Source organism: Pleurodeles waltl, chromosome 6 (genome assembly GCF_031143425.1).
Source record: "Pleurodeles waltl isolate 20211129_DDA chromosome 6, aPleWal1.hap1.20221129, whole genome shotgun sequence".
Classification (NCBI taxonomy): domain Eukaryota; kingdom Metazoa; phylum Chordata; class Amphibia; order Caudata; family Salamandridae; genus Pleurodeles; species Pleurodeles waltl.
Window position 1 is genome coordinate 954,150,798 of NC_090445.1, and position 23,936 is coordinate 954,174,733.

Consider the following 23,936-nt stretch of genomic DNA (forward strand, 5'->3'; position numbering starts at 1 on the left):
GGCAAGTTAAATTAAAAATGTTTTTAGAGTATGTTTATGGATATTTTTATTGCAGAGATAGACATGGGAGGTAGTTCTAAGGTAGGGAGTAGCTTTTGGAAGTTTTAATTGTTTTTAACCTTTAATTTTTGTTCCCGTACAGGTTTGCTTAGATATGGTATCGGTTTTAAAAAAAATGTTTAGCAGTGTTTGCGTTTTTAAACAATTGTACTGCTTTTTAACAAAATTATAATGTTGTATTTTCAACTGTAATCCTTTTCATTTTGTGCTTGATGGTTTTGGAAATTGTGAGTTTACAAAAATATATATTTACTGTATCCTAAAAATCTTCGTGTTTACTTATGTTTTTATTAATATTCTGTTTTATTTCATTTTCATGTCTTTTTGCAGTTTTGTTTTAATATGGTAGGTTTGGCCTTTATGTGAATCACGTTTTTTCCTTTGCAAGGGATAAAACGTTCATTTGGCCTAAATAATATTGGGTATTTGACAAAATTTGTAGTTTGGTAAAATGTTTTACTTTTTTTGTAAAGTTTTTATTTTATGTACGGTTTCTTTCATCATCCATTTTGAATGACCAATTTTAATTATTTTCAGGATGAATATATTTATTTCAAATTTTGCAGTGTAAAATGCTTCTTCTACATCAATATGGAAGAAGAACTCTACAGTGACGGATGCAGAGTTGCTGCGATTATTGCGTAAAGAAATTAAAATTACTAAATATAGGATGTTTTGGGAATAATTTAGTTTAAAAATAATTTCAAAAAATTCAATTTAATTCATGTTCTTTTTAAAACTGGCAAGTAATGGTGATATAGGTTAGTAGTTGTTAGAAATGTTATAAATATGCTAGACTGTCAAGGTAGTGTGAAGCAACCATTAAAGGAAATTCTTGTATTTTAGCCAAACTAAATTCTGACATTTCTTTGCTTTTTTGGGTTCAGGCTACCTAATAGTGACTGAGAAAGCCTCATTTCTTGGAAACTTTGCTCCTTCTTCAAAATTACCATGAAATTATATAGGTTTAGATGGGGTTTTCCAATTGCTTTGTTGAAGGAGTCGTGCCATCCCTCAATGGCATTATAGACTTTGCACCACCTTCTAACCAGGTCATGTAGCAGTTCCACCACGGAATTGGAAATCTTGGTTTTCTTCTGCAACCTGATCTGCTTAGGTGTCCAATCCAGGTTTCTTTGAAGTAATTTGGTAATGGTGCCAATTTGTCTTCATTTGCCGTAAAATAGTTTGAATCTGTGATACATGTGTAATATTCATCTACTTTGTCAGGTGGTACAAAGCATAACACAGTTTCCTTAATTGTAGTATGCAGTCTGAGAAATATTCTCTACTCAAGGATGACTTTTGAATTCTATCCCAATATGCTTGTGAAAAGTTGAAAAAGCATTTTTATATTTGTGTTTCTGGATATATTTTTATTATTGTGTTTATCATTGACAATTCAAAATCTATTATTACTTTTCTAGGTCTTTTAGTCATTGTTTTGTTTCTGATTATTGATAAAAATTCATTGTAAGTAGAGGAATGTTTGTCAGGTAACAATGCATACACTAGGGGGACTGTAGTGTTATTTTTTGTTGCATGAATAGTGTAAATTTGGGTGAATGGATGGGGAGTAGATTTAAATGTTCCATCATCATCCAAATTTCACATTTCTCTAGGATTAGTAAGTTACGGGTTGTGCTAAATATTACAATTCTCCTATGAGGGTATACATGGTCATGCATGAGAAAAGTTTCATTCGAGAAGGTAAGTTTTAGGTCTGGGGGATGTTAATATCTTCATAGGATTGCGGGGTTACATGTTGGGGGTTATTTGCCAGTTTTTCCTGTTGAAACATTTGTCTAAGATTCGGTATTGAAGACATTCTACCTGCAACCTGTGCGGGAATACTTCACGCTACTTTCCTTACTACCTGCCCACAGGAATCATTGGGATGAGTGCAAAATGTTTAATTTTCTGTACATTTTCTCTCACTTCTATTTCCATTGCAGAGGCAGAGCGGTTATGCTCTGTTGCCCTAATTACGGTATCTTCCAGAGTAACAGCTCTGCCTCTGCAATGTGAAGAGAAGAATTGCACACAACTCCAATGGCACCTGAGTTCAACAACTCTATTTCTGCAATAAAGATACCCTTCAAATTTCAGAAGTTGGTGTCCTGTGCGTGAGGTGATGTAATTAGCTTCACCCTGTGATGCCATTCTTGCAAAATCTGTAAACAATACAAAAATAATTTTTTGAAATATATGTAGAGTTTGAATTGTAATTATCTGGTGGAGTTGCTTAGTAAATTTGCTACTTAGTCACTGTCCAGCACATGCCCTGGGTAAGTGCCTGATGGACTTGGATTAGTAAATTTGTCCCCACTAACTGTGCAGAACCTGCCCTGAGGTAAGTACTTGGTGTAGTTGGAATAGTAATTTTGGCCCTAATCACTGTCCAATACCTACTCTGAGGTAAGTAACCTAGCTGAGTTTAAATAGTAATTTTGACCCTAGTCACTGTTCATCACCTGCTCTAAGGTATGTACTCGGTGGTGTTGGAATAGTAAATTTGCACCTAATTACTGTCCAGGACCTATTCTAACGTAAGAACCCAGTGGAGTTCGAATAGTAATTTGGCCACTAGTCACTGTCCATTATATACCCTGAGGTAAGTACTTGGTGGAGTTGGAATAGGAATTTTGCCTCTAATCAGTGTCCAGCACCTGCCCTGATGTAAGTATCCGGTGCAGTTAGAATAGTAATTTTGCCCCAGTTACTGTCCATCACCTACTCTGAGGTAAGTACCCTGTGGATTTTGAATACTAAATTTGCCTTTTTGCCTACTATCCAGCACCTGCCCTGAGGTTAGTTCCTGTTTGAGTTAAAGTAGTAATTTTGCCCCCAGTAACTGTCCATCACCTGACCTGACGTAAGTACTTGGTGGAGTTGGAATAGTAAATTTGTCCTTTACTCACTGTCCAGCACCTGCCCTGACATAAGTTCCCAGTGGATGTGGAATAGTGATTTTGTCCTTTACTCACTGTCCAGCACCTGCCTTGAGGTAAGTACTTGATGGAGTTGGAATAGTAATTTTGGCTTTAATGACTGTCCAGCACCTGCCCTGAGGTAAGTACTTGGTGGAGTTGGAATAGTAATTCTGCCTTTAATCACTGTCCCGCATCTACCCTAACATGAGTACTCAAATGTAAATTTACCCTTTACTCACTGTCCAGCACCAGCCCTGGCGTAAGTACCCAGTGGAGTTGGAATAGTAATTTTGCCCTTTATTGACTGTCCAGCACCTGCCCTGAGGAAAGTACCCGGTGGAGATGGAATAGTAAATTTGCCCTTTAGTCTCTGTCCTGCACCTGCCCTGACATGGGTACCCAGGGGAGTTGGAATAGTAATGTTGCCCTTTATTTAGTGTCCAGCACCTGCCCTGAGGTAAGTACTCAGTGTAGTTGGAATAGTAAATTTGCCTATAATCACTGTCCAGCACCTACCCAACGTAATTACCTGGTGGAGTTGGATTAGTAATTTTGCCCCCTAGACAATGTCCATCACCTGCCCTGAGGTAAGTACTTGGTGGAGTTGGAATAGTAATTTTTCCTTCAATCCCTGTCCTGCACCTACCCGGACGTAAGTACACGGTGGAGTTGGAATAGTAAATTTACCCTTTAGTCACTGTCCAACATCTGCCCTGACGTAAGTACCCAGTGGAGTTGGAAGAGTAAGTTTGCCCTTTACCCACTGTCCAGCACCTGCCCTGAGATAAGTACTTGGTGGAGTTGGAATAGTAAATTTGGCCCTAATCACTGTCCAGAACCTGCCCTGAGGTAAGTACCCAGTGCAGTGGGAACAGTAATTGTGCCTTTAACGACTGTCCATCACCTGCCCTGAGGTAAGTACTTGGTGGAGTTGGAATAGTAATTTTTCCTTTAATCACTGTCCAGCACCTACCCTGACGTAAGTACACGGTAGAGTTGGAATAGTAAATTTACCCTTTATTCACTGTCCAGCATCTGCCCTGACGTAAGTACCCAGTGGAGTTAGAAGAGTAATTTTGCCCTTTACTCACTGTCCAGCACCTGCCCTGAGGAAAGTACCCAGTGGAGTGAGAATAGTAATTTTGCCTTTAATGACTGTCCATCACTTGCCGTGAGGTAAGTACACGGTGGAGTTGGAATAGTAAATTTACCCTTTAGTCACTGTCCAGCATCTGCCCTGACGTAAGTAACCAGTGGAGATGGAAGATTAATTTTGCCCATTACTCACTGTGCAGCACCTGCCCTGAGGTAAGTACTCGGTGGAGTTGGAATAGTAAATTTGGCCCTAATCACTGTCCAGCACTTGCCGTGAGGTAAGTACCCAGTAGAGTGGGAATAATAACTTTGCCTTTAATGACTGTCCATCACCTGCTCTGAGGTAAGTACTTTGTTAGAGTTGGAATAGTAATGTTGCCTTCAATCACTGTCCAGCAGGTACCTTGATGTAAGTATCCAGTGGAGCTGGAATACTAATTTTGCCCTTCATTCACTGTCCAGCACCTGCCCTGTGGTAAGTACTCGGTGGAGTTGGATAGTAAATTTGCCCCTAGACACTGTCCATCACCTGCCATGAGGTAAGTACTTGGTGGAGTTGGAATAGTAATTTTGCCTTTAATCAGTGTCCAGCACCTACCCTGACGTAAGTACACAGTGGAGATGGAATAGTAAATTTGCCCTTTAGTCACTATCGAGCATCTGCACTGAGGTAAGTACCCAGTGGAGTTGGAAGAGTAATTTTGCCCTTTACTCACTGTCCAGCACCTGCCCTGAGGTAAGTAGTTGGTGTAGTTGGAATAGTAAATTTGTCCCTAATCACTGTCCAGCACCTGCCCTGAGGTAAGTACTTGGTGGAGTTGGAATAGTAATTTTGCCTCTAATCACTGTTCATGGCTTGCCCTGAGGTAAGTACTTGGTGGAGTTGGAATAGTTATTTTGCATTCAATCACTGTCCAGCACGTACCCTGGCGTAAGTACCCATTGGAGTTGAAATAGTAATTTTGCCCTTTATTCACTATCTAGCACCTGCCCTGAGGTAAGTACTCGTCGGAGTTAGAATAGTAAGTTTGCCCCTAGTCACTGTCCAGCACCTACCCTAACGTAAGTACCCGCTAGAGTTGGAATAGTAATTTTGCCTTTAATCACTGTAGAGTACCTGCCCTGAGGTAAGTACTTGGTGGAGTTGAAATAATATTTTGCCTATATTGACTGTCCATCACCTGCCCTGAGGGAAGTACTTGGTGGAGTTGGAATAGTAATTTTGCCTTTAATCACAGTTCTGCATCTACCCTGACGTAAGTACCCGGTGGAGTTGGAAAAGTAAATTTGCCCTATACTCACTGTCCAGCACCTGTCCTGACGTAAGTAGCCAGTAGAGTTGGAATAATAATTTTGCCCTTTATGGACTGTCCAGCACCTGCCCTGAGGTAAGTATTCGGTGGAGTTGGAAGAGTAAATGTGCCTCTAATCACTATCCAGCATCTACACTAACATAACTACCCAGTGGCATTGGAATAGTAATTTTGCCCCTAGACACTGTCCAGCACCTGCCCTGAGGTAAGTACTTGGTGGAGTTGGAATAGTAATTTTGCCTTTAATCACTCTCCAGCACCTACCCTGACGTAAGTACATGGTGGAGTTGGAATAGTAATTTCGATCCTAGTCACTGACCATCATCTGCCCTGATGTAAGAACTTGGTGGAGTTGGAATGGTAAATTTGCTTTTAATCATTGTCCAGCACCTGCCATGAGGTAAGCACTTGGTGGAGTTGGAATTGTAATTTAGACTTTAATCATTGTCCAGCTCCTACCCTGACGTAAGTACACAGTGGAGTTGGAACAGTAAATTTGCCCTTTGCTCATTGTCCAGCACCTGCCCTGAGGTAAGTACCAGGTGGAATTTGAATAGTAAATTTGCCCTTGTAAGTACTGTCCACACCTGCCCCGTGGTAAATTGTTCAGCTATGTATACATTAGAGTTACCATTGAAATTGTTTTTTAAATATTATACTTTATTTTTTTGTTGAGCTCCTTAATTTTCAAGATGTTATTTTTCAAATTGTTGATGTCCTCCTTTGGTTATTTTCTTATTTGGAATCTAAAACAAAATAGTAAACAGTGTACTATTCAGTGTTTCATTTTTTATTAACAGTTTGGTTACTCTCCAGCACTTGTCATCAGGTAAGTACCCGGTGGAGTTAGAATAATGTATTTCTTTTCTCTTTATTGCTCTACACCTGACCTGAGGTTTGTTCCCTGTTGAGTTACAATAGTAATTTTGTTACCTGTTTACTGTCCAGGATGTAATATGTGGTAAGTACCTTCCGGAGTTAGAATAGTAATTTTGTTTTTTGCATACTGTCCTCCACCTGCCCTGAGGTAAGTACCCACTAGTGTTACACTAGTATTTTTGTCCCATGGTCACTGTTTTGCACCTGCTCTGAGGTAAGTACTCAGCTGAGTTACATTTGTTATTCTGCCTCATGGTTGTTATCCTGCACCTGCCCTGAGGTAAGTACTCAGTGAAGTAGAAATAGTAACTTTGCCTCCTAGTTGCTATCTTGCAGCTGCTCTGAAGTAAGTATGCAGAGGAGGTAGAATTGTAATTTTTCCTCTGGTTATTGTGCAGCACCTGTCCTGTGGAAAGTACTCAGTGGACTTAGAATAGTAAATTCGATCCCTGTTCCTTCTCCAGCACCTACCCTCTGATAAGTACCTAAACTCGGTAATTTTAAAGAGATATGTAATTTATTTTTTCGTTTTTCTAGCAGTTTTGTTTTAATTTATAAGCTATATATATATATATATATATATGTATATGTAATATATATTTTACCTTTTTTAGTCAATAGATGGTGCTGCCATCCACGATATCAATCTGCCTCTTTCCGTACTGCTACACACGTCTTCACTGTAAGGTGTTCTGTGTGACACTGGACACAAGATGGTGGACGGCTATATATATATATATATAACTAATTATATATATATATATATATATGTTTTTAAGGGTAATATTATAATTTAAGATAAAGGGGGTCATTACGACCTTGGCGGGCGGCAAGATCTGACCGCCGTGCGGCCGCCATTTGGAGATCCCCACTGGGCCGGCGGGCGGAAACCTGGTTTCTGCTCGCTGGCCCAGCGGGGATCACGGCCGCAACATAGGAGCCGGCTCCAAATGGAACCGGCGGTGTTGCGGCCGTGCGACGGGTGCGGTTGCACCTGTCGCGCTTTTCACTGTCTGCATAGCAGACAGTGGAAAGCTGCATGGGGCCCTGTCAGGGGGCCCGTGCACTGCCCATGCCAGTGGCATGGGCAGTGCAGGGGCCCCCAGGGGCCCCACGACGCCCCGTTCCGCCAGCCTTTTCCTGGTGGTGCAAACCGCCAGAAAAAGGCTGGCGGTCGGGGACTCGTAATCCCCTGGGCAGCGCTGCAAGCACCGCTGCCCTGGCGGATTACAACCGCTGGGGCAAAAGTGGCGGAATTCCGCTGGGGCAAAAGTGGCGGAATTCCGCCGGCCCCGGCAGTGCGACCGCGGCGGTTCTGCCGCGGTCGTAATACGCCTGGAAGCACTACCAGCCTGTTGGCGGTGCTTCTGTCATTTTAGCCCTGGCGGTCTCGTACCGCCAGGGTCAAAATGACCCCCAAAATGTGTTTTGGGCACGTATTTTTGTTCTAAATCTATCTCTGACTGAACTTATATATTTATTTTTTTTATTTAGTATTTGTGCACTTTTGATATGCTTTTCCTTGCTGACGTCGTTTGGTGAAGGGAAGAAATACTTCCATGGTGGTGTAGAAAATGTTGTGGGACTAAGTTTTCATGCACCATCGATTTTGTTTTTGCTGGTTTTTGAAAAAAAATTTAACTAAATTAGCCTTTCATTTATTTTTGCTGTTTTTTGCAGTTATTAATGTAGTTGTTTTGGTATGCGTGGCAATTGTTGTCGTTCAGGTGTATTCTTTTGTAATAGTATTTTTCCGATGTTTAGACGTCGTTGTTGAAAAAGTCGTTGTTTAGGCTTTTTCGTTGTATAGCAGTAGTGGTTTAAGCTGTCTTTGTTTAGGACCGAGTTGGTCCGTCACATATACCTCATTAGACTTTAGGCCATATTTAAACTTTTTTAACGCTGCATTTGAGTTGTTTTTTGATGCAAAATTGGCGCAAACTTACAAAAAAAATCGTATTTTGTAAGTTTGCACTGCTTTTGCATCAAAAAATTACTTAAATTCGGCGGCTAATAAAGTATAATCTTTCTTTTTCTCCACTTGCCTTTTTTCCGGTTGTGGGTTGTTCAGTTTTGGATTTATTAGACACATTTTGATTTTGTTTTCATTCATTTTAGGATGATGCCTTGCATTTCATATATACATCCATTATATGTGACAGAATATTGAAACGCTGGGTGGCATAGGAACAGGTCCACGGCAAGGAGAGATAGGCCCAGGCAGCTTGATTGCAAAGAGAAATGGCACTGCAACCTTTTAGTTTTTGCTAGTGCTTGCATTTAATTTTATTTAATGTATTAAGACCTGGGAAGAAGACTTGGATTGATTAATAGTATTTATGGGGCATGTGGCTCTTGGACACCTAACGTGGATGGGATGGTTTATTTATTACCAACGAAAATAGTTCAAGAGATTGAAATTAATAGCTAATATACTTAGTATGAAATGATATAAAATCTAGGCAAATGATAACATTCGACTCTGTTTGGAACATGAAATACACGACTATATAGGTAGACGGGTATCTTAGCCCCGTTGCCATCTAGGATTTAAAACAGCAGGTTGAATTGTTATTGGTGGCTGAAACTATGAATACCATAATGCATTGCACAAGTGTGTCTTCTGGGAACAGCCTTTGTGAACAACATAAGTAACACGGTTTATAACGCATTGGGGAGTTGTATGAATCAATGATTATTCCTTCTCATAATTGTGTGCAAGTAGGGTTAGTTTGCAATTGTTTATGCATGGTATGTGTTGTGAGCAGGAGGGACCACACGGTGCACAATGGATTTATGAGAGAATTACATTGCTGGCTGTGCAACAAGTATCGGGGATAGTACAGCCAAGGATTAATGTTTCACGGACTTTGTTTCAGTTTCACCAGTATTTATGAGGTGCACAAAGCAAGTTTTTGTTTAAGAACGGAGTCAACTCCGACCACTAGTACCAGCGTGCACCGTAAAGGTATATTTTGTGTGTACAGCGCTTGTGCAATATGTTAAGGTAAAATGCGAACACGATGTGGTGTACTCTGTTAAAAACAATTACGAGGTTGTATGCGAAATAAATTTGCGAATGCAAGGCGCTGAATGAATAATACTGTTTTTATTTGTTGTATTGGTGGTATATAACTATAAATAAATAAATGATGGTCAATGGATTGTTAGCCCCAGTGCTTAATTTGTAAATAAAAAGCTGCCGGTGCTCAAAGCCCTCCTCTTAAAGACGCCGCTGCTGCAATTAAATGTGTGAACATGGATTACGGAGGCGGCATAATCCTGAAGCTATCTCGACCTTTTCAATCCATATAAAGCCACTCCCCACCCCTTCAGCTCACTCGTGCAGCTTTCTGCTTTCTCCCTTTGTGAAGCTTTTTTGTCTTTCCCTTCATCCATCTTTCCCAAACGTGTCTTTTGCTCGCAGCAAATGCTTGAGGCAGAAAAATAAGCCCCGGCCCTCAAAAATAAGTGCTAGTGCTCAGCACCGGACACAACAAGCGCAAATTAAGCACTGGTTAGCCCGTCATCAAGGTCTTAGTGACAGAAACCGTTTGGCGTTTTTACCAACTTTTGGGAATAAATGACCAATGAGCAGTTGACATCGAGTGCTGTCCTTTTCTTTCGTGGACACTGGCACATAAGAGCGCCGGCCATATGCCCAAAGGAGAGCAAGTGTGTGTGTGTGTGTGAGTGTGCGTGTGCGCGTGTGTGTGTGAAAAATATTTCATACACTCCTCCTGCCTCAGGAAAGGAAACGCTGTATCCCCATCCTCAGTTTGTGTAACTTGATGCTTTATTTCTTAGTGTTTCAATCCATCAAATTTCAACATACTTGTTCTTTCAGTTCTTGAACACAAAGGGAATTCTAACATGCATAAATAGTTCTCTGACTTTACACCCTCCTTCTGGCCATGTGCAGAAGGCTGGGTTGGTACAGCTGCATGGCTGGAGAAGTCAGAACTTGGAGAACAGTTGCTCAATATCGTATTTATGCTCCCACATGGGCCTATTTATTTTATCAAGGGGTGAGCATGTAGAAGGTGCACGCTCTCACCGACTTTGACTGGGACCCACACCCACATGTCCTGGCCTCGTCAGGAGCTTCCATCATGCTCCGCAGTTAACGCGAGACATCAGAGGCATCGGGAGAGTAGCGCGGTGTTAGAGGACACGAAATGGAAGCCACTCTGCAGACTGGATTTTGGAACTAGCAGTTCCTCGCCGGGACACATGTGAAAATGCTGGCCATGAAGGTCTAGATGAACCACTGCCCAGACGAGCCTGTAAACCCTCTTCCCTCCTGCCTCAGAATTGGAGCCTATTCTCAACTTGGGGAGGTGATTGGAAGCCTGGAAAGGACAGGTAAAGCAGCGCAAACACTGATGGCAGAGCGGGCAATGGTGAAGGGAAAAAAAAGTGGCACAAAAGTACAGCAAGGCGGCTGAGACATGGTGAAAGGCACACAAATTGAACCCCCCCCCCCCCCAGAAAGATTGGCACTAGGCCTTCTTTCAGGGTCAGCACCAGCCTGGCGTGCTATGTAAGCAGCCGGCATAGGCGCGGGAGCGGTTTGTGGCATCTAAGCTGGTGTGGATGAGTTACTAGGGAGGGGCTGTGTCATACTTTGGGGAGAACGAAACCCAACATAATGAAAAGGATTGCCTAGGAATTCCAGCCTAAGGCACGTCCAACTGTCAAAAATATGAAGGTGGCACGAAATTCAAAGACCAAACGCCCCTCTTCAAGGGAAAAAACCTCCAGCCCAGACTCAACCTTTCCAGTACTGCAAACCACTTCTCAAACACCATTCTCCTCCTTCAGTTCTCAAACTAATCCTAAACCAAAAGGTGTGATTATGGAATCTGAGTGCAATGAACTCGTAATTGGTAGCCAGACAGGGGGGCAACTTGCAGAACTCCAGTGATATCACTATCACAAAAGGGACAAGAAAACCAGTACGTCCACCGCCCCCATGGGCGGGCGACTACCAGTGTGAAAAACTGCCCTCACCCGCTCATTGTGGCATGCTTCATCATAGGGCTTCTGCTAACACACTCCTACGTGGACCCACGTTGGAGCGGAGCAGTAAGGGTGGGTAACAAAAAGCACTACGCAACAACACAAACACGAACGGAGATCTGAACAAACAACAGAACATAACACTATCTCAGGGGTGTCCCCTACCTCAATTTAATTGAAGGGCCCCTGGATAGGATTAAAATTGGACCCCTGGTGGTGATCTACAGAATACCATTACCTGTTCACCCCAGTGCCTGTTCAAGCCTGCCGCAAGACTTGCGCCTTCCTGACAGACAAAGCATGGTCAGGCTAGAACCCAACAAAATAGGAATGGGCAGCTACAGACTTATCCACTATTTACCTAGACCGGAACCAAAGAGTTCAAGGAACCACCTAAACTGGCATCTTCGGCGGAGCACCTAAAAGAGGGGGGGCATGCCAGATGTAACTCAGTACCTATTCTGCAGTCTCCATTTCCCGATAATTTATCGAACACTCAGCAATGCTCAGACCCTTAGATCTCTGCTGGGTCAATATACTATTCACCGACTTCAGACTCAATTCAGATGGGGGCCACAGCAGGGCACCAGGAAGTAGGTGAAATAGCAGAAAATGTGGGCTCTTCGGCCTGCTCAGGTTCTGGGCATCCTGGGCTGGCTTCCCACAACCAGACAGGAGGTGTACAAGCAGGAGAAGGGCCTTCGGCTACACATAATCTGCTTCTTCATATCCTTAATGAACTTAAGGCTCTAAAACTGTCACAGGAAGAGGCGAATTGTAAGATGGAAGTCCAGCTTAGCCTCATAAACAACAACATGCAGCAATTGAGTACTCATGTTAAGGAAGTCGAACAACGGGTATCAGACTTAGAAGATGGTGGATCGCACATGGCAGCATCAATTGCCAGATACCAAGCTGAATTGGCCGATTTTCAGATCCGGGTCGACAGTGCTGAGCTAAGGTTCACAGGGATACCATAAGGAAGAGAGAATGGTCAGACGGTCATTAAATTAATCTCAGATGTGATAAAACAGTATGCTCTAACTGAGCCAGCCGACAATGAGATGGATGTTACCATTACACATGCCCATCGTGTTCCTGCAGTGCAGTCCCCCAGTGCAAAATGTCTATGAACACTAGTGGTCAACTTTGGAGACTATTGCATTAAAGAAAGAATCCTTTCACTGGGCATTAAAGCAAGGGCCTTTGCAACTCCAGGAGATTACTCATTTAAAATCTTCACTAACATGTCAGCACTTGCAGCGTGCAGACGGCGAGAGTTTAAAGAGCTGTTTCCGGTTTTCTAGAAAAATAGATGCACAAGCCAGCCAGTCCAGCAATCAAAACTGAAAGTTTTAGATAAAGGATGGGCTAATATATTCAATTCGTTGGATGTGGCAAAAACTCTTCTGAATTCTATACGGAGTGCAGATGGGAGGGGCTTGTAGAAACATTGCATTAGGGATTAAACGTATAAGTCAGTAGCTATCAGCCTGTCCATATGTGGCTGCGAGGTAGCAGTTGGTGTGTTTGGGTGGGCTAGTTGGAAAACATTCCTGGGGGGACATTGAGGGAATATTTCTTATGCTCTGTGGCTCAGGGGTTCTGAGTGGTAATGTATTGATGAAGGTAAAACAGCTGAGAAAATGCTAAAAGTCTGCAAGCATCCAAAAAGGGAAAGACCACAATGCCTCCTGGATGTTTTGGCACCAACAGTGCTATGTTAAGGCACCACAGTAGGGGTAATGGGATGGGGCAGTGCAACAGGCTAACAGAGCCAAAGCAGAATCATTGGGTGGAATCAAGGAAGGGGAGTGTTCGGAGAGTCCCTAAATGGGAAGGCCTCGAGTCTGGATCACTCGGGGAGGAAGTGGAGGGATGGAGGTGGGGCCAGAGTTTGAGTGAGGGGCTGCACGTGAGGGGAATTAAAAGGTTGAGAAAATTCAGGTTTTTTCACAAAGTGGCAAGCAATAGGTACCGCTGGGAAAAGGCTACTGTCAAGCTACTTAAAAGATATTGTGAAGGTTAAGATTATTTCTTGCAATGCAAATGGAATCTCAAATAGGCAGAAATATAAGGCAATGTTAAAATGGCTGATCATTTAACCCCAAAGACATGTATTTTCAAGAAACCCATCTAAAAGTAATAACCCCAAAATGCATATTCCAAAACAGTGCTCAGCAGCTCTATTCGCTTCATCTGGGCTGGCAGTAAGAGGGGTGGCAATATACTTGAGTAACAGTCGATTGGATTATAAAAGAGTTTAGTAGAGACTCTAAAGGGAGATGGCTATGGCTCAAGGTCATACAATCAGGAATTCAAATTAATCTGGTCAATTACTATGGGCCACTCATGGATGAAGTAGAGCCACTAGTACAACCCTATAATATAGCAATGAGTGCTACAGGGCCCATTATTATTGGAGGGGATTTCAACTATATTCAAGATATTATATCAGATACTTCTAATCAGGGGAAAAGACAACTAAAACCTAAAAGTAAGAGAATTTTGAATACAATAAAAAGCGATTTTCAGGTAACGGACCCTTGGGGAGAAGAATACCCAGCAGCCACTCAATATACTTACTTTTCACACCTATATAAAACAGCCTCATGGATAGATTGTTTCTGAGTTTCTCGTGCGTTGAAGGAGGTTGGCTCGCACATGTGAGAAGATGCTTTTTCTGACCATTCAGTGGTCATGGTGACGGCAAAACTAGAGGCAGCTAGCAAGGAGAGACCCAAATAGCAGTTCGACTGATCCTTACTTAGTAATCAGGAGTGGGTCACAGATATGAGAAAATTCATACAGGAGTTCTTTCAGCTTAATCAGAATTCTGCATCTCTGTTCAATGTATGGAAGGCATTTGAAGCTACAGTCAGGGGTCAGATTATTTCCATCAAAGCATTGCAGACTCAACAGCGAGAGCGTGAAATAAAAAAAAAACTTCAGATGGCTATAGATGAGGCTGCAGATGGCTGTATGAAAGCAGAGTGGCAGGAAGCATCAAGGCATAATCTCACTCAAACAAAAGCAAAGTTAAAAGATTTCTTTATTTTTGAAGAAGTAGCTAGCTCGAGGGCCTACCAGCAACAGGTTTATGAAGAAAGTCAAGAAATAGGTAAATGCTCGGCTTAGACCACCCATATAAAACACGAAAGACAGACAATGCCTCAAATTCAGGATCCCGAGACAAGTGCAATCGTTACTCATGAGAAGGATATTGCTTGGGTATTTATGTTACATTACTCTAGTATTTATTAGATTAATTATGCAGTTTCACTTGCACAGATAGACCAGTATTATCAACTAATCACGTTACCAAAGATGCTGTTAAATGTTCAAAATGGCATGTGTTAGAAATGGGGTCTTTGGTTGGCAGTCAGGTTACCCCCTGTCCAAGCAAGGACCCTCACTCTAGTCAAGGTAAAAGAGAATCACCCTCAGCATAACCCCTGCTTACCCCCATGGTAGCTTGGTACGAGCAGTAGGCTTAAGGTCAGAGTGCTAGGTGTAAAGTATTTGTACCAACACACACAGTAACTCAATGAAAACACTACAAAATGACACAGGTTTAGAAAAATAGAAAATATTTACCTAATCAAAACAAGACCAAAATGACAAAAATCCACCATGTACAAGTAAAGTTATCACTAAAAATGTAGAAAGAGTCTTCATGTAATTTTAAACACACACTAACACTGTAAGCGTGAAAAGGTACATTGGGCACATCAAAAATAACCCCGCCTGGGGAAGTGTGCGTCAAAAAGGGCTTGCGATGAGTCGATTTCACTCACGAGCGAGACCTTGTTTCGTTTCTCCTTTTGTTGGGTCACCGTGCATCATTTCTTATTCCCGCAGGAGAGTGATGGGTCGATCCGGTCAGCACTCTCGGCTCCGGTCAGGCCTTCCATCGTTTTTACACGCGCAGTGGTATTTGCGTCGTAAATCCAGCCGCACGATGATCTGAAAACCACGCAGCGCAGGTTGAGATCTCACCAGCCTCCGTCAGCGATGCTGTGCGTCGTTTCTCCAGCCTCGGGCGTCGATCTTCGGGGTGCGTCGATTTTCCAGCCGCAGATCGGAGTTGCATCGATCTTTTCCCCACACAGCGGTCGGTGCATGGATTTCTTCCTCTTCTGTCAGCTTCTTCTTTCAGGATCCCAGGAACTGGACGGGCACCACAGGGCAGAGTAGGAGTCTCTCCAGAAACTACATTTGCTGGCAGAGGGAAGTCTTTGCTGTCCCTGAGACTTCAGACAACAGGATGCAAGCTCTACATCAAGCCTTTGGAGAGTTCTTCACAAGATGGAAGGCACACAAAGTCCAATCTTTGCCCTCTTACTCTGGCAGAAGCAGCAACTGCAGGATAGCTCCACAAAGCACAGACGCAGGCAGGGCAGCTCTTCTTCCTCAGCTGTTCTCCAGGCAGAGGTTCCTCTTGGTTTCCAGATGTGTTCTAAAGTCTCTGGTTTTGGATGCCCTTCTTATACCCATTTTCTCCTTTGAAGTAGGCCTACTTCAAAGCAAAGTCTCTCCTAATTGTGAAATCCTGCCTTGCCCAGGCCAGGCCCCAGACACTCACCAGGGGGTTGGAGACTGCATTGTGTGAAGGCAGACACAGCTTTTTCAGGTGTGAGTGACCACTCCTCCTCTCCCTCCTAGCACAGATGGCTCATCAGGGAATGCAGACTACACCCCATCTCCCTTTGTGTCACTGTCTAGTGTGAGGTGCAACCAGCCCAACTGTCAAACTGACCCAAACAGGGAATCCACAAACAGGCAGAGTCACAGAAATGGTATAAGCAAAAAAAATGCTCACTTTCTAAAAGTGGAATTTTTAAACACACAATCATAAAATCAACTTTACTAAAAGATGTATTTTTTAATTGTGAGCTCAGAGACGCCAAATTCCACAAGTCTATCCGCTCCTAACGGGAATCTACACATTATGCAGATTTAAAGGTAGCCCCCATGTTAACCTATGAGAGGGACAGGCCTTGCAACAGTCAAAAACTAATTTAGCAATATTTCACTGTCAGGACATATAAAACACATTACTATATGTCCTTCCTTAACCATACACTGCACCATGCCCTTGGGGCTACCTAGGGCCTACCTTAGGGCCTACCTTAGGGTTGTCCTATATGTAAGAAAAGGGACGGTTTAGGCCTGGCAAGTGGGTATACTTGCCAAGTCGAATTTACAGTTAAAACTGCACACACAGACACTGCAGTGGCAGGTCTGAGACATGATTACAGAGTACTTATGTGGGGGGCACAACCAGTGCTGCAGGCCCAATAGTAGCATTTGATTTACAATCCCTGGGCACCTCTAGTGCACTTTACCAGGGGCTTACTAGCAAGTCAAATATGCAAATCTTAGATAAGCCAATTACATACACATTTTGTATAAGAGGACTTGTACTCTAGCACTGGTTAGCAGTGGTAAAGTGCCCTGAGTAACAAAAACAGCAAAAACAGGGTCCTGGGAAATGGAGTCAAAAAGTTAAGGGAAACCATGCCAGAAGATTACACCCTCTGAGATTAAGGGAGCTATCCAGAAAATGCCAAGTGCAAAAGCGTGTGGCGGAGACGGCTTTCCAATAGAATTCTACAAAACCTTCTGTGAGGAGCTCGTACCGTTCATAACGGATTTATGCAATGCAATATTCGAGGGCGCAGAAATACCTCCAACATTCGAAGAATCATCAATAGTCAGTTTCCTAAAAAAAGATCAAAAATCATTGAAGTCAGATGCATACCGCACAATAAGTTTGCTTAATGCAGATTATAAAATCTTAACAAAGGTGTGGGCTACCAGGATCACGCCGGTTGCACAACAACTAATACATAAAGACCAAAACGGTTTTGTAGCCAGCAGACTGATGGCATCCAATACACATTTTTTAATATAGGCAGTCGAGTAATATTTGGTTAATGCAATCCCTGCAGTAATGATAATGTTAGATACAGAGAGGCACTTTTGGAAAGACGGATGGTTCTCCTATTGACTTTGATTGGGATAGTCTCCTTAATCAAGATGTCAATTCTTCTGCTTTTTCTTTTTTCATTCAATAATATGCCAATAAGAATAAATAACTAACATTTTTGTGAATTGAATTCCATGATACGAAGTTTTATACAGAGAAAAAAAAAAACAAGGGTGAGACTCTCAGTTGTGCAGCTTAACAAAAACCAAGGGGGTTTGGCACTTCCTAATTTTCAAGTTTATTGTCAGGCTGCATTACGAGATACATTGGCACAATATCTGGATAGCAGAGAAACCCTGGAAATATTTTTTGTAGATAGGATGATCGCAGAATCAGCAAAAAGTCTCCCAGCATTTATTAAAACAACTAAACTTCCCAAAAAACACAATATAAATATATTCACAATCTTAGTAAAAGAGCAGAGATTTTAAGTAAAATATATCAAATACCATCAGGTTATACTTATTTACAATTACAGGAGTGTAAATAATTTGGCCTACACCTTCCAGAATTGTGATAGCACAATGGAATACCAAAGGGTTCACAGAGATGGGGAATGTTCTTCTAAGAGGTAGATACATCACTTGGAAGGAGGTCACAATTAGGTTGGAGAATATCGTAACTAGACTCTTTGAGCTTATTCCAGATCTCCCATTTTCTTATCACTAATATACCCATGGCAAGTACCCAAGAAAACCCAACGTGGAGGGCTCTAATTAGGAGTAAAGTAGTGGGTACAGGAACTTGGTACAGATTGCTAATTGATTGATCCGCCTCTAAAATAATTCAGATTTCAGGGATAAAGTTTTCAGAACAACACAATGTGTAATATCTAATGAAGTTTGGAGAATTATTTCAGAAGTTGGGTACAAATGTTTGAGGGCAGCTAACTATAAAAGAATGTCCTTCCTCTCCAGATGGATGGCTTACTACACTCCTGAGATGATACATAAAATGTTTCCATCAATTCTTGATCAATGCTTTCGCTGCCATCTGGAGTGGCAGGGGAATCGGCTACATATTTTTTAGACTTTCCCAAATTAACTATTTTTAGGTTGGAGATAAACAAGGTAATAAATCACAGCTCTAACTTAAGGATTGAGGTAGAGCCAAGCTTAGTACTGTTTGGAGTATCTGAGAAAACATGCCAACTAGCTAAATATCAACAATATTTTGTTGTGATTGTTTTTGCAGTAGCTCGATCATTAATACTGCAGTTTTGGCAGACTAAAATGATCCATACACAGGAGAACTGGCGGAATAAGATGCTAAGAATCGAGAAATATGAGGAAGTGTACTCAAAACGCGTCGGGATTATAAAAAGGTTCACAGCTACATGGATCTAGTGGAATAGCAAGCCAAGTAAAGCTACGCAACCAATAGGAATACTGGGAGTCGAAGTAAGAGCTGTTTTTGAATACTATGTTAACTCTGTACAAAATGATTGAAACCTGGATGCGACTATATATCAGGAAGTGATGAAAGAGTTCTTCTGAGTGTTTTGTTGATTCTACAATCAGGACAAACATAGCAAATATTTTGTACCAATACAACTAATCGACCAATATGAAAGGATTAGAGGAGGTCATAGGAATGATACCAGCCGAAGAAAATGAAATATTATTTCTGAATGCTACTTATGTTTAGTTCCTATTTTATCTTTGTAATATCTATGCCTGAAATGAAAATACAATTAAAAAAAGGGGTGAGTGTAGGAAAGTCCTCCTTTTTGCCCTGGTCACCCACAAATGTTTTACTGACTCTTTGCTGTGCCCTGGGTACTCCTTACCAGTCCCAGGGCTAGTGCCCTGTGTAAAGTGGATATCCAAATTAGGCTAATTCTAATAGACAATATTAACCTACCTATAACTCCCTAGTACAGTGGTTCCCAAACTGTGCGCCGCGGCACCCCGGTGCGCCGTTACAAGTTGCCAGGGGCGCAACGCGCATTTTGGACAACATGAAATGCCACACTTCAAAAAAGATTTATGCGTGCGGACGTTACCTTACGCGCGCATAAAAATTATTTTCCGGCCGTGTAAAGCATGATTAGCAGCATTTCATGTGGGGGGGGGGTTACATGAGCCCCACCTGCCAACGTCTTGCATATGGTTTCACCCGGTACCAGCGTGATTACGTTCTTCGAAACTTCGGCATTTACAGGCACGGCGATTCAGAAGAGAGCACTGGGACTGGGGTGTTATTGCCCCTGCGATCCTCAGCGTTGCCGTTCCTTGTTGAATTTCGGCTTGTTAGGTAATTATTATCACCGGCAATCTTTTTTCCACAAAGTATAATAATTTGTGTTATTATTGTTCATTGGCATTAACAGGATCTTCAACGTCTAACTTATTTTTCTTCATTACCGCCTTACCATCTAGAATTCTGTAATTTCTGAGTGGCCCCAGAATCGCTGATGTATATTGAGTTTCATTTCTTGATGACTCCTGTCTAACATTAAATGCAGGTTAATATACAGTAAAATTAATTATTAATGAGTGAATTGCTGATGTATATTGAGTTTCATTTCTTGATGACTCCTGTCTAACATTAAAAGCAGTAAAATTAATAAATTAATGAGTGAATCGGTTAAGAATTCATTACAAAAGGAAAAAAGGAAAGGAAACAGACTTTCTCCGCCAATGCAAACAGAATGTGGAACAACATTCCTGTATCGGCACTAGAACCCTCCTTCAAATTAGGAAACAGCTAAAGACACACATATTTGAAGAATTAAAATGATTATATCAAGGTCACGATCTACGCCTACTCTCAGAATCCGGCCATCTCTCTAAACTCGGGCACTGTACAAATACCACATATTAGCACTAATCCTGGCCTCGGGTCAGAACATAAACAAGGTGACTGCTCCTAGGAAACTTTCAAGATAATACATTTCACAATGAAAATGGATATCTATAATTTTGAATAGTTTCTGTTATAGGGAGGCTAAGGAAACAAGAGCTCTTATTTTATTACCGAGCTGAGGATATACCAATATGTTTACTTCAGAAGTATGTATAGCTGACTGAAATAAGGACTGCATTTGAGATACATAGTGCACCTCAATATGTGGGTGTGCTGTATGAGCACAGTGGCCTTAAGAGGCTTCCAGAAAGATCCACTATATGGCAGAAAAGCTCGATCCTCACTATATTTCTGAAACTCCAAAATGTACATTTTTTCATGAAGAAATAGCTGCACTCTTTATACTGCAGCGTATTTTAGAATACTAAATGCCGTTCATTTAAGACTTACATTTTAAGTGAATTCTGGTGGTGGTGTTGGTGGATAAGTAGTGGAGCTGCTCGAGCGGTAAACATGGTTTGTAGTTTGTAATTGGGCAGTATGCTGTGATTTTTAGTATTGTGTTTGTGTTTTTTTGCGTTTGTTGTTAAGGGGGTAACAACTTTGCCTTGCACCATAGTTGTTAATGCCTTCACATGAGCAAAGTGAAGTCTCAGGTTCTTCAGAGAAAAAAGAGGATGGGAAGCGAAAAACCAAGTACAGAAAGTATGATGACAGGTATCTAGATTATGGTTTCACATGTGTACAGGTTAATAATGAGGAGCGTCCTCAATGTGTAATCTGTTTAAAAGTTTTGGCTTTAGAATCCATGCTTCCAAGTAAACTAAAGCGTCATCTTGAAAGTCTTCACCCAAATGTGGTTGGAAAGCCAAGGGAATTTTTCCAAAGAAAACTAACAGAAGCCAAGTTACAAAAGACCACTTTCTCAAAACAAGCCAAAGCTAACAGTAACGCCCTCTTGTCTTCTTATAAAGTGGCCTATCGTGTTGCACAGTATAAAAAACCACACACAATTGCAGAAGAGCTGATTTTGCCTGCTGCTGTTGATATGGTAACCATCATGCTTGGCGAAGATGCTGGTAAACAGCTGCTCAAAGTGCCTCTTTCTAATAATACTATCAGCCGGAGGATAAACGATATGGCTGACGATATTAACGATCAGCTCATCTGTAACTTAAAAGGCAAAGACTTTGCACTCCAACTGGACGAGGCAACAGACAACCAAAAAGACACCCATCTTATTTGCTATGTCAGGTTTGTTAATGAAAAAAAAATAGTTGAGGATTTGTTGTTCTGTAAGGAAATGAAAGGTGGAACTACCGGTCAAGATTTGTTTGCGGTTGTGGATGATTTTATGGTACAGAATCAGATTGACTGGGAGAGATGTGTTGGAGTTTGTACAGACGGGGGTCGTTCAATGGCTGGATGCTACCAAGGACTTCAAGCTCGCATACGGTCTAAAGCACCTAATGCTATTTGGACACACTGTATAATACACAGAGAAGCACTAGCAGCAGGAAACCTCAGTAAAGAACTGCATAATATTCTGAAAATAGTCACCAAAGTGATACATTTTATTAAAACAAGACCAATGAAAGCAAGATTTTTTGCTAAGCTGTGTGAAGACATGGGTGCCGAACACTCGTGCCTCTTGTTCTACAGCAGTTCTCGATGGCTGTCTCTCGGTAACTCCCTGCTTAGGGTGTATGAGCTTAGGAATGAAATATACTCATATCTACACGATGATGAACATTGTTTTGCTGACAAATTTATTGATGCAGACTTTCTAATACAAGTGGCTTTTCTTTCGGATCTTTTTGAAAAACTGAACACACTGAATAAGTCCTTGCAAGGTAATAATACTAACATCTTGCAGCTCTCAGACAAAGTTTCAGGGTTTAAGAAAAAAGTCATCCTTTGGAAAGGCAGTGTAAGCAAAGGTGACTATAAATGTTTTCCTTTATTGGACAAGTTTCTGCAAGACAATGAGATGGCATTAAAGGAGGAACTGAGGACAGTTTTTGTTCTGTATTTGTCACAACTGCATTTTTACCTTCAGAAATATTTCCCAGGGGATGAAATGGAGCCAATAAAATGGGTGAGAGATCCCTTCAATGCTGAGATACCTCAGCATTTCAATAACGAGGAAGTAGAACAGCTCATTGACATTTCAAGTGACTCAACATTGAAAGTACAATTCCAGTCTCTGTCACTGCTTGAGTTTTGGTGCCAAACTCAAGATGAATACCCAGTGATTAGCAAGATTGCCCTGCGTGTTTTGATCCCGTTTGCTACTTCCTACCTTTGTGAAGCTCGTTTTTCAGCAGTTGCAGTGATAAAGTCAAAATATAGGGCAAAAATTCACCTTGAAAAAGAAATGCGTGTTGCGATCTCAAAAATAACACCAAGATTTGAGGAGCTTTGTAAAGAAAAACAAGCACATCCATCTCACTAGGATTTTCCAAACATAGGCCTTTCTATTTTGTTCACATTCAGACTCCCTGGTTTTTCTTGTTAATTAAAAAACATTTACTACAGAACTTTGTTGTGTGGTTAATCTTACATGTGTTCAAAAAAGGTTGCTAATTCGTGGAAACAATTTTGGCTCTTGATATTGTATTGTTTCTGACTTAACTGAATATAAAAAAAAGTAAACAACTTGTATTTTTATTTTGTTACCAATATGATAATACCTTCATCGCCTACATCCCAATTATTTGCAGGGAGAAAATTTGAAGTACTCCTGAGGCTGGGCTTACATCGCCCACCCGAAAAAAAAAGTAACATAATGGGGAGCTGCGGGCAATGGCCAATGTAGGTGAAGGGAGCCGCCGGTCGAAAAAGTTTGGGAACCACTGCCCTAGTATATGGTATGGCATGTGGGTTTAGGGACCCTAGCATAAGTAGTGCTCCCATAGGTGCATTACTGAGGTGTCCAGGGTCATTTTAAGGGCAGACCTGCCTTGCTGGCTGCTTTTAAATTAAAGTTAAATGCAAATTCAACATTGTAATCAAAAGTACTTCCAAAGTCTTAAACTACCTTATTTGTACATATAAGTCACCCCTACGGTGTGCCCTATGTGCCCCTAGGGATGGTTGCCATATAACTATAAGCAGGGACCTTATAACAATAGTTTTATAAGCCCTGGTGAGGTAAAACAGCCATCTTCGTTTTTCCCTCATTGTAGTGAATGGCCATCATAGGCTAGAATGGGGAGACTTTATTTTAATTTATAAAGTCCCCTTCAATGACAGATACACAAGTCTGGTATCAATTTAATTGTTATAATAAATCCCACAACTTACAATTGTTGAATTTAATATGACTTGTTCAGGTAAAGAGTTTTAAACTAAACCTAAAAAGTTCCCAACTTCAGCCCTGTAGTTTTTTGCTCTGATTGGCCAGTCTCTGGCCGCCTGGCCAGACTGCCTCAATGAGGTGTGAAGTAGCATGGGCTGAACACAAAGAGATATGCCTGTGGGAGAAGAACTTCCCCCAGCAGATGAAAAAACAGGAAGGGGGAGGGCGGCCAAGCTGGTCTTCAAAGGCAGGGAAGGACATTTGGAGCAACCCAGCACCTCCCTCACGTCCTGCAAACCCAGACAAATAGGTGCTCCCTTGATTAGATTAGGAGGTGGCAGGAGAGGGGTGTGTGTGATGCCACTGCACCCTCCAGTGGCCAAGTTACGTCAATAGACTGGGTACTAGTCAGCTGACATCAGACAACCAGAAAACCAGCTCCCCCAGAGCTGAAGAAGGATAAGGAGGAAGCCTCAGTTGAAGGACTTCAGGAGCACCCTGGACCTCCGACCAGAGTGCCCCTGTTGTCCTTT

The 23,936-nt window shown here is 41.8% G+C and overlaps 1 protein-coding gene across 1 annotated transcript; it reads left to right on the plus strand.

Annotated features, from left to right (window-relative positions):
- Positions 1-20,727: 20,727 nt before the first annotated feature.
- LOC138301720 (zinc finger BED domain-containing protein 5-like) lies at positions 20,728-22,557 on the plus strand. Its single transcript, XM_069242233.1, has one exon. The coding sequence runs from the start codon at positions 20,728-20,730 to the stop codon at positions 22,555-22,557; it is 1,830 nt and encodes a 609-aa protein (XP_069098334.1).
- Positions 22,558-23,936: the final 1,379 nt, after the last annotated feature.